This window comes from Homarus americanus, unplaced genomic scaffold, assembly GCF_018991925.1.
Source record: "Homarus americanus isolate GMGI-L3 unplaced genomic scaffold, GMGI_Hamer_2.0 scaffold25483, whole genome shotgun sequence".
Lineage (NCBI taxonomy): Eukaryota > Metazoa > Arthropoda > Malacostraca > Decapoda > Nephropidae > Homarus > Homarus americanus.
In genome coordinates, this window is record NW_024726235.1 from 377,133 (window position 1) to 389,288 (window position 12,156).

Sequence of the window (12,156 nt, forward strand, 5' to 3'; positions counted from 1 at the left end):
TTCTAGGTGGTGGCGGCGAGTTATTGCAATACATGGTGTAAATTTCTCTCATTATAGGTCTTAAATGTAAGTAGGATAAGTACATTTATCATCATCATCAATGTTTTAGGGCCATTTTTCACACTTCTCTGAGATAGCCACAATTACCTGGTAGCAGCTCTCCATGCTGTGCAGTGTCTAGCAGCCTTTCAAATCAGGTTCTTCTATTGTCATTTCATACAACCTCTACCTATATCAATCATGGCCTACCTGTAACTCTCCTCCCCTCCACATTTATACTCATGCACCTTTTGACCCAGTTGGTCTCCTCCATTCTTATCACATGCCCAAACCATCTCTGCCAAATTGTGTTAGTTGCTTTTTTGTTTGTGCATCTTAATGGCCTTACAATCCATCATTTTCTTTTTATAAATGTATTGGCAGGACTATGAAGCTTTAGACCCAGTTTCTCTGGGGAATTATCATAAACCTCATTTATTTTCATTGCAACATTCACCTTCACTTTATATGATCATCGTATTTAGGTATATTAAGCAGAGCAACAGCAAGCCTACTTAAAGTACAGAATTATTATTATATAAACCATGCTTTAACCCTCAGTTTTTTCATCTTATATCCACTTCAGTTCCTGTTCATTACTCCCTTTCATTCCTCTGGTTACATCTTTCAAAATCAGTATTTTATTGTCAGGAGCTGGTGAAACAGCCATTGATATTTCTATAGTACTACCATGTGTTAATTATTAACAATACAAACTATAACATATGAATTTATTGGAGTAAGTGTATATATGTACTTACTTTATTTACAGTACCGTAAGTACAAACCAAATCAACAGTTAATTACCTGTGTCATTTTCATGAGGAAATATTGATCCAAAAATGGCATCAACATTGCCTGTACAGATGGAAGACAATAAACAGAGCAGTACTATATTTTCAAGCTTCCACTGCATAAACTTTAGAAAAAAAGAATGGATCAAAACGAGAGAGAGAGAGAGAGGCCTTGCCTGTTTACATAGCAATTAACCCAGTCCACTGCTGTAACAGATTGAGGAGTCTAGCCTTTTTTCTGGAAAAATTATCAGGTATTACTAGTATATAATCTCGGCTGAGTTTGTCTTTTCTCATTGTCATTAATGCTAAATCTGACGACCAATCTACCCTCATAGTACTGCACAACTACATCTTCATGAATTAGACAATGACCTCTCTGACATTGCAGTAGAGTAATTACAGGCTGGATAGCCAAAACCTGCAACAGTTGATTTATAACTGGAAAGTAGATGCTGTACATGCCCAGTACTTGCTTCCCAAAAGTGCATAATGGAGAACTGAACAACCACCCAACCAGCTTGTGTTTTTTTTTAATTTATTTATGCCCAAAGGAAGGAAATTGCCGAAGACACAATCGAGCATAACTTAAGGGTGCAAACAAGAGAACTTCATATTTTATAACTTACAATTTTTTCCACAAACAATACCCAAAGGAGGCCAACTCAGTAGAAGACTTGCTATCAGATTCAATTTAGGACAGGAAGACAATTTCAATTTGCACCAGGTTCAGGTAGCATACCTAAGTACAGTACAGAACACTTAAATCATTGGGTACAAGTAAGTGGTGACAATGTAATTAGTGATGCTCCCTGTGGCAAAAGGTCCATGACAGCGAAACATCAAGACATAAGTGCTTTGAGATTCTTTGCAACGAATAGTTTCCAGGTAAGAAAGATTCTGGTTACTGAATGAGTTATGGTAATGTGTTACAACACTTTTGTGTTGAGGGTCCATGAAGATCAAGCAAGTTAATGTAAAGAACGCTCATGCTTCTTTATTTTGTGTTCTTAGGGAAAACTATTTTGGTATATTTTTAATATAAATGAGTCGATGCTGAGTGCATTTTGATTTTAATGTATTAATAAAGGAAAGTGTTAAACATTACTAATCAGGAGAAATGTGGGGCTAAAAGAACAAACTGAACCTAGCAAGGTTCCTAAGCCTCGCATTGAGTCATCTTGGTTTGGTTGTGAATATTGACACCTGTCCCGAATTATATCTACAATTTGTTTGTAATTGTTCTTCCTCCATGAATTACTTGTTATAAAAACACAGCCACGTTGTAACACAGTACCACAAATCATTAAAATTTGATTGTAATTATAGCAATAAAAGTAACGATGTACAATTAAAGACAAAAGTCGTGTCGCGGTTTTGTCTGAAGATTAAATATAACTCGTGAAACATTTGGAAACCCCTACCACAAGACACTACCCCTGCGGCATGTGTTGTCACCGAACTTTACGACACGACTTTTGTCCTTCATTGTAAATATTACTCTCGATGGTGATTGGCTGTCGTAATGGTGTAACTGCAACGTGATTGGCTGGAATTTCAGTGTTGGAATCCTTGCTCGTAATTGAAGTTAATGCAACAGATTAACCGATGTTCTCAATATGGGTAATTCACTGCAGGGAATCTCGGATCAAGGAATGTTGATTCGCAGGTCTGAGCCGAGCTTAAATCCCAGGCTCACATCACCGTTTTGAATTCGGGCCTAAAGATTATGAGAGACAGAATCCTATGCTCTTGGAACCTTCGTGTTACTGCATTCCCATAAAGTGAAATCATCAACAACTATACCATAGGAAAGTGTTAACAAACTTACTTAAACATATTACTGTATAAAGGTTAAATAATGTTTTTAGATTCACCTCTCATTCACAAGTGACCACTCCCCAAATTGTTTTTGTATCATATGACGTCAAGCAACTTCTGCCGAACGATTCTCTTTTTTATCACAACAAAACTATTTCAATAACTTAATTATATTTTATAATTTATTATACTCATTCAGGCTTATTTTCGAACTCTAAATTTTACAATTTAGTATTGTGATTATACTTCATAATCATCTTGAGAATACGTCAGCCTTAACCAGCATCCGGGAGCTTTACACTAATACCAACAGTAAATAATGGCCAGAGGAAACAACAGCCCAATATGGATATATTTTTTAATATTATTGTTTGTTGTTTGATTACTTTATTTTATCGTTCAATTACACAATGAATCGTGTATTTCTATAACATACACACATTTAATAACATGTAAGACCTTGCAAAAAATAAGCTGAATATTATGTAATATTTGAGTAGTTGTCAAATAAAATATATATAAATGTCATCTCATTTACGATAGTTTATAATAATACATATATTTATAAATGAGATAAATGTTCTAATTTCCCCCATATTTATGATACTTATAAAACAAAACCTATATTATGGAAGGGAGTTATGTGTGTGTGTGGCTGGCCTGTGGTGGTGTGTCAGCTGTGTTTGTAAATACTGTGTAGGAGGGAACCTGGCAACCATTACCCCTCCAATATTTGGCCCTCTAGCTTTATCCTCATAGAGTTGTACAATTCCAACACATATTTAAATGTAAGTATGCATTCAACTAAATAAATTAGAAGCAACGTAAGGTTTAGTAAAGGTGACTAAAATAAAGAATAAGAATAAGTCTGTTTTTAGTGAAGTTGATAACGCGGCAAGAGAAATTCCCATCAATTATCAAGTCCAGGAGGATCAAGTCGACCAGGAATATTGTACAGTATTTCTCTTTAGTGTATTCTTTGTTTTCATTTGTAATTAAAGAGATAAAGTTAACATTAAGTTAGATGCAATACATTTATAGTGGGAGTATTTTATGACCCACCCAAAGAATTAATTTACAGCTTATTGAGTATATAATATTCCTGTATATATATACTTCAATAGTACCTGGGTCAGAAGCATAGTTTTAGATAATTGCAGTGGCTTGTATTATTGAAGAAGCATAGTCACCACTGCCTATCCTATAAAATGATAATGAAATATATTTTCTGATTTTATGCATAGATATTTATTTTTTTTAATTAAATTTGGTGAAATTTCAGTCATGCACTGGTCTTTCTCTCGCTGTTATTAATATGTTTTTCATAATGTTTAGACAATTCTAAGACCTTTTTCTTCTATGATATTTCCGCCGGAAATGGAGGATAACCGAGGTATTAATTTTTCAGTATTATTAGATTTGGTCAGTCACAAGTGTCGCCATTTGTTGTTTACATCTCACAGAGAACCACCCATCACACGGTGCTCCTTACCTCCGTGTTGGCTCCTTAGGCTTCTACAGCGCATGTGCGTGGGTACAATGCGTGGGTGCTTCGGGAGCAGAGATTTTATTTTTCAGTACCAGAATAACCAGATATGGCTTAACAGGTGGAAAGAGCTGTGCCGACGTTGTGATAGAGATTATTTTACGTCAATTGCAGAGTTTCAGCAGTAAAATAGTGTTAGGTTAGGTTAGGTCAGGTTAGGTTTGGTTTTGTTAGTTGGTTGGTACTGTAGTATTTTATTTTTGTGTTTTAATAAAATAATAAAAATTTTTATTAAGATTGATGGGAAGGCTTGGGGGAGGGGTATCTAAAAAACTATTGATTTCCGGCTGAAATGAATATTAAGTTTGTTCGAAACTCATCAAATAACATCGGAAAAATATATTTTTCATATCCAAACATAGACCGGTGCATAAGTGAAATTTGACCATCAATGTATTTATTTTTGTAATAAAGAAAAACCTACCCCTATTATTGTAATTTAAGTGAATCAAGTACAGAACACACTTTAAGAGGAATTTTTATGGCCAAGCACTTGAACTGTCACTTATGTAGTGGTATGGTGTGAGTTCATATCCTGATTTCCTCAGCCCTACACTTGTACAGTATAGGACAACATATGCCGGCAGGCCAAAATTTTCAGTGGAATATTTATGGTAAAAATTAAATTTAGTCATGTACAAAAAGACTTGATTTAAGTGTCATATAATAATTTTTTTGCCATGTTTTTACCTCACAGTTTCCCTCATCCTTCATGTCCTGCCAAATACAGGTGTTTTATGTGGAAAATATGAACAAAATATATGAACACGTTCAGGTGCTGTCTCCTACACCTTTACCGTGATTTGTATCATAACACGTCTACAGGCAGGTTCTGCTAATTCAGGGCCACAATGATCTAGTTACAGATATACAGCTGTTAATATGCTTATGGCTTCACATCTGAATAGCCTGACTGTCTATGTAGCTGTCCTGGCTGCATAAACTACCAGGTCACTGCTTATTATATACTGTATGCATGAATTTCAATCCAAGCAGAACATACTCTGCCTAAAAGCAGCATAAAGTTTACTGAGGTAACAGTAATTAGAATTTATCTGGTTGTACAGTTTCAGGTCATGTAAATATTAAGAGTGTATACTTTGGTTGAATGCCAGACTGAGGACAGACACTATTATCCATCAATATTATTTGCTGCTCATTGATGGAACTGAACTCAGCAGCTGCATACAGTATTTTGCATGAAAAAGCAAAAGAAACCTTGAAGACTGTCTGTGAAGTTATTGAGTATTGTACAGTACAGTACTGTATGTACTATGAATTAAAATTTGCTCTTGTGGGTATGTATGTGCTCCCCCCTGAACCCCTTCACGAGTGAGCACAGGGTGGAATGACCAGTTTATAAATAATATAATGAAGTGTATCTTGCCATATCTACACCAAATCTGACCAAAGGGCATGGATGAAACATATTGGGTCGGCCCCTATTGTAACTACAGTACTAAACTTTTTGGGGAAGTTGAGGTTATGGTTATAAAAAAATAAAAAATCACATTTCTCACAATAACTTTAGAATGAAGCAACTTAGAAGGATAGTATTTATTGCATCAAAATTGTCATTGACAATTTTCTCTATGATGTCATGTTACTCTAGATTATTATGTCAAAGATGTAATACAAAATACAAAACTGCCTTTTATTTGTAAAAATTATTTCCTATTTATAATAATTCTTCTTCTCAGTTATTCATCATGGCAGATGGAGGTTTTGATCCATGTGAGTGCATCTGGAGCCATGAAATGGCCATGAGGCGGCTCCTGTCCCTGGTAAGTTTACATAGATTTTACAAAATTCCACATGGGCTACAGCAGTCTGGTAGAGCTTACTGATACAGTATGAGCACCTGTTAAATTAAAAGTAAATAATGTCTCAGTGTGTGTTATATTGATGTATAGTGTACAGCATTTTGTGTGTTGTAATGCTCATACTGTACTGTATGTCTTAGCAAATACTGGTACTATACTGTATACTGTGTTAATTTTGAAGTACAGTACTGTATTGTACAGTATGGTAAATTTGTTGCTCCCAAAGACAGTTTACAAAAGCTTTAATGTCTTATCAACCACCTGGCTAGTCCTCATTATTATCAGTGTTCTGTAATGTGCCATCTGGCTGTTTCCATCATTTTAATTTTTCTAACTGATAAGATCAGCATTTAAGTGAGGCAACCAGATACATGTACTGACCATGTAAGATCTATTTCATTGATATACTGTATTAAGAATAAAGGCTGAAGTTAGAAAACTCCCTTGAGTGAAAGTACAGGTTACTGTAATTATATAATTTAATCACTGGTACAGTCCAGTATCTTCATAGATAAAGGATGATTAAAGAGGAATTGGTTAGTTTTTAGACCTAGCAGTTCTTGCAACTCTGTAATTTCACAACATTAAGTGAGAAAAGACTGAAAGAGTCAAAATATATATACTGAACACAGATGCATATGTACTTGTTTCCTGTATAATATACCTTTATTCTGTATGGAGAGAGAATGTGTGGATGTGTTAAAGTAATTTTTATATAGTACAGTACCTGTACTGTAGTAATCAAGGTTGAATAATACACTACAGTACTTAACACTATATAATCAAGAATCATTTGTTAAAGCATCTTGCATACAGCATCTGATATCCATCATATGACCATCTCTTTGTATTTTGTTATCAAGTTGCAAGGGTGTTCACTTTTCCAGCACCTTCGTTCAATTTCTCTTGACTCTTTCTCACCTGTCCACTGAGAAGAGGTCTGCTAGATCTATCACTGCACCTAAAAAATTGGGTATAAAGCATTATAAAGGTAATATGGTCTTGAATATACGTACTGTTTGGAAAAATAAAAGGACTCCCCTGTACTGAGATGTATAACATTTCCTGGAAGATAGATATATGTGAGCAGTTACAGTTTTTGAATAGCCCAGCTAAAGTACAGTTACAGTCAAAAGTAATCATCCATCTCTCCTATTACCATACCCCCGAGCTTGAGGCCTTTCTACACGACGAGTCACAATAGGGTAAGAGAAGTATTGATGGGGAAGAGCTATGGGTGGCAGACCTGGATAGGGTAGGAGGGTGCAAGTCAAGGGCCACATACATAGTGAGAGTGTATGTTGTCTTAGAAATATCCTTAACACCTAAAGAAGGTGTTGAGGTTGGTGGATGTTGCTTGACCATTGATGGCCTTAATGACCCTGGCAGTTGATAGGCCTAAAGCCCAAACAACCAACCAACCAACCAGGTGGGCAGGTGTCTGGGAAGGTGTCATATGGACATAACTTTCTGTAAGTTATCTATGCCTTTACTTGAGATTATGCGGGAGGAATGCCGGGAGCTTTTGGCAGGTAATATGTCATTAGGCATCTGACTTCGGTGAGGAAAAGCCCCTGATATGACAACATAAGAGAGGAAGGGGCATGGCTGTTACTTGATCACTTCCACTTCTTGCCACTATCATTCTGAAAATAAAATCTATTAATTGATAAAAGAAAATTATGGATGAATTGTTGGAAAGAATGTGACTTGTCGACCCTGTAATATGTTTATTAGAGTACAGTAGTGAAAATCAATGCGAGGTGAGTAGGTGGTAGGGGCAATGGTGTTTGGCTACTGCTCCACTGGCTGGCTACAGTGTGTCAGAACTTGCAAGGGAAGTTGGGGCTGACTGTGAGATGCTGGTTAACCCGCTGGGTTAACTTGGGAAACTGGTTGCAGTGAGTATTTTTGATGGCTTGCTGGCATTTGACATACAGTATGAAAATGACTAATTTTGGGTGTGTAATGTAAACAAAACATATTTGAACCTCTTAATTCATATAAATGATATAGTTTTAGGCTGGGGAGGCCATAATTGACAGGTGAGCAGAACGTTGGACAGGCTGTTGAGATTCTGTATTACCTGTGTTGGTAAATATTAAAAATAAATGTAAATTCCACCCCGTATTCAATGGAGTATTTCTCGTCTTATCAATATTATTAGAAATACTGTATCTAATTACCGTTAGCACAGTCTGAGAAAATGAGAAATAAGGAAATGGTTGACACATTATAATAATCATAAAATAAGGGTCTTCATCTATTACTCTTTCAAGCATGTAAATCTAAGATAATATAGCAAATAAAAACTTCTATCCATCCTTCCCTTCTTATTTTCATGAATTTCACAGCTTTCTTCAATCCCCTCCCTTTCTGATGAGCAAATGCATCACATACCACCCTTCCACACCCCTCCCCCATCCCCCAACAAACAGCCCTCCCCCAAGTCGACCATTCCCCCCCTCTTCATCTGACTTACCGTGCAGAAAGGACCCAACTAAGCGCAGGGTTTAGGGGGTGGAGTGGATGATTACTTCTGACTGCAACTATACCTGTACAGGATATTACTAATTTTACAAAGGTTTCTGCCACAAGATCCAAGTCTTAGAGAATTTGTGAAAGTGGAATTTGTAATGTGGAAATGATAAAGCTCAATGGCTCTACAATATTTGAAGTTGCCTGTAGCTCATGCATATTGTGATCTAAAATATATAGAAATGGGTTACAGTTATTCTATAGCTGATTTATTTTCTTAATATTTGTTTAAGTTGATTTTGAATTAGAAATCCTTGTACAGTGTCTTTTATATTGTAAAGGCTGAATAGTATACTAGAGGAGCATCCTGTGGTGGTGTATCAGTGTTAGGACTCCGAAGATAACAGGGGACAGCCGCACTCATTAATAAGATACCACATGATAATTGGGGTTCTAGTTAGTCGTGATACACATTCGCTTTACAGCTTGTACATGTGGACAGGTTTGTGTGAGAAAGAGAGATAATTGTGGGGAGATAAGGAGAGTAATAGGAGGGAGGGAAAGAAAGGATAGATAATGAAAAAGAGATGAGAAAATGTCTGTGTAAGAGAAAGAATGAGTGCGTGTGGCATCATAATATATAATATATTTATTTATTTTGCAGTTGCGACAATCACAGAGCTACTGTACAGATACTGAATGTTACAATGAGTGTGAGTATGTAATTGGTTTCCATTAGGTAAGCAAAGAAGCCTGGAATTTGGAGAAAGTTTTTAGGGTTTTCTGTCAGTTACTCATACTGTATTGTATAGTTTTGGGAGTTGGGAATAGATATTTAGAAATACTTTATGCATCTCCAGCTATGACAGGAAGACACTCCTCTCATTAATTTTCTTGATATTGGTCTTTTTTAATAAAGTTCAAGTTCTAATTCATATTCGCATAAGATCATAACAGAGGTTCACAGTTGGGATGATTCACTCTCTTTATCTTTCTTTATACTGTATCTACTAATCCTTATTGATGAAGATTATTATCTTTAGTTCCGAGACCAACCCCTACCCAAGATGTAAGCTCTGACGGCATGATGTTTATGGCCATGATGTGGGCACTGCTTGCTGTAGCCCTCTTCTTCATGCGTCCTTCATCGTTACGTTCTAATCCTGATGCCAAGCCTGCCAACAGCAACCAGGTATATACAATACGTACTGTACAAAAATAAAATGAAGTTGTAATTAGGATTAAATTATTTTTTTTTCAGTGTATGTTTTTTGCCTTTTAAACCCTTTAGCTGAATAAAATCGTCTGGCATTATCTAGAATAAAATACCTAAGGGATACCTTGCCCTCCAATCTAAAATCTGTAGCATCTTTTAAATGTGTTGCCAGAAATGGTTTTTGTGTAATGCTGTCAAGTCTTACTTAGTCAGAATATCAAGTAGAAGTAGAATAAAAATTTTTTGAACAACATTTGATTTTAAACATGTGTAAAATTAAAAAAAATGGAATGGTGTGAGGCATCTTTTAGTCAAATTTCATCTTTAGCTTACATATTGGTTAAAATATAACTGAACTGTTAGTCAAAATACCTGTACAGGTACTTGTGAATTATTATGTGGTGTTTTACCTCTTGATTCTGTAATTCAAATGTAAACCAATATCCCAGGAAAAGTAAAACATAAAGGTTTATAGATATTTTAGATTATGTACAAGAACACTAAGTTTTAGGAGAGCTGGTCTAGAAATAAATGAATAGCCTGTAATTGTTGGAATACAAGAGTCTCCAAAAATATTTCTTACACCACAGCAAGAAGCCTTAAAATGTTGTGACAGGTTTTCAGAATGAAATTTTGTGAATGTGCAAAGGGGTAAATTTTGAAAAGGTCTTAGAGTAAAAAAGATATTTCTTTTTTTCAATAAATCATTTCATGAACTTAAAAGTAAGTTAATATGTGAAGAACTTTCTCCTTATTTAATGATCACTATTGAAGGTTCTCATTCCTTGGCCCTATTTGAATATTTGTTCTGTTGTATTCCACCTAAAGTCATTAATGTAACTTGGATATTGAAACCACCAAGGATGCAGATTAATCAGGATATATTACCATTGTTCATGTAGTCTTAAACACATGAAGGCATAAAAGTGCTTGGTAACAAATGTACATAAAGGACTTCATTCATATTAATCACTACTGCCTGGCCCCAGTCATTAATATACATGTACGGTACTGTATATGTTACTTTAGTATTATGATGCCCCATGTAATTTATTGCATTTATTTATTCTCAGGATGGTGGTTCTCCCCCTGCACCCCCAACAGCCAATTAACAATTTGTAAAGTCACCTGGCCAGCCTCAATGATACCCTCATCCTTAAGTGACCTTTTCCTTGGTTCCCACACTTGTTGAATAAAACAGCAAGAATCCTACTTCATGTTGTAATCAGGTCTTGGTAATTGCAGGCTATGATAACAAGTAGTCAGTGACCATGGGAAATTATAAAATCAAACCAGTGCTGCCTGTGTTTTTGGTGCATAATACTGGTATTTAGTTGTTATGATAGATCTATGTTGTAATGCAGTATAGCTGTGCAAAACTAGATCTTTATGCAGAGTGAATATCTTAGATTAAAAAATCCTTATAAAGGAAAAATATACTGTTTAGCTTTATTGGAGGATTCATATAAATTTTTTATGGAGTTTTTGTATTACAGTAACTAAATATCTTGTTATATTTCAACATTGTAGCATACCTAGTTATATGAGGTAATCCTGGTGTAAATGTAGGATCAACTTGTGTATTTTTTACAATTGGAAAAAAAAAATCTCAGTTTTGTTATAGATCATCTGTATAAAGAATGTCACTGGCAAGAGCTTTCTTATAGCTGTTCAAAGGTTTCAAGTATCTGAATAAAAATTTAGTTTCAAATATGTACATGCTATAACATCTAATGGCCAGGGTTGTAATTTAGATTGATGAGGTTTATAAAGGAAGTTGATATGTAATATTTGAAATACTGATTATTGTTCTTATTATCATTTAAAGTTTTGAAACATTGTGGATGGGATGGTGGGTCATTATATTTTAATGTTTCTTAGTTTTTTCTTATGACAACACTCACTATCTTATATTTATAAAAGATCTTTGAAATCTAAAAAGATGATTATTTTGTATTTAATATTTGGAGAGATGTATATATATATATATATATATATATATATATATATATATATATATATATATATATATATATATATATATATATATATATATATATATATATACATACATACATACATACATACATACATACATACATACATACATACATACATACATACATACATACATACATACATACATACATACATACATACATACATACATATATACATACATACATACATACATACATACATACATACATACATACATACATACATACATACATACATACATACATACATACATACATACATACATACATACATACATACATACATACATACATACATACATACATACATACATATACATATATATATATATATATATATATATATATATATATATATATATATATATATATATATATATATATATATATATATATATATATATATATATATATATATATATATTTTCGAGTCCCAAAG

The 12,156-nt window shown here is 34.4% G+C and overlaps 1 protein-coding gene across 2 annotated transcripts; it reads left to right on the forward strand.

Annotated features, from left to right (window-relative positions):
• The first annotated feature begins 3,287 nt into the window (after window positions 1-3,287).
• LOC121865392 (small integral membrane protein 14-like) lies at window positions 3,288-11,768 on the forward strand. Of its 2 annotated transcripts, none has more exons than XM_042364736.1 (5): window positions 3,288-3,442; window positions 5,901-5,984; window positions 9,166-9,214; window positions 9,545-9,693; window positions 10,791-11,768. In XM_042364736.1, the coding sequence occupies exons 2-5, from the start codon at window positions 5,910-5,912 to the stop codon at window positions 10,827-10,829; spliced, it is 312 nt and encodes a 103-aa protein (XP_042220670.1). In that variant the 5' UTR covers window positions 3,288-3,442; window positions 5,901-5,909; the 3' UTR covers window positions 10,830-11,768. The 2 variants fall into 2 exon arrangements, with proteins under 2 accessions (XP_042220670.1, XP_042220671.1); XM_042364737.1 differs by lacking the exon at window positions 3,288-3,442 and adding an exon at window positions 3,475-3,606.
• Window positions 11,769-12,156: the final 388 nt, after the last annotated feature.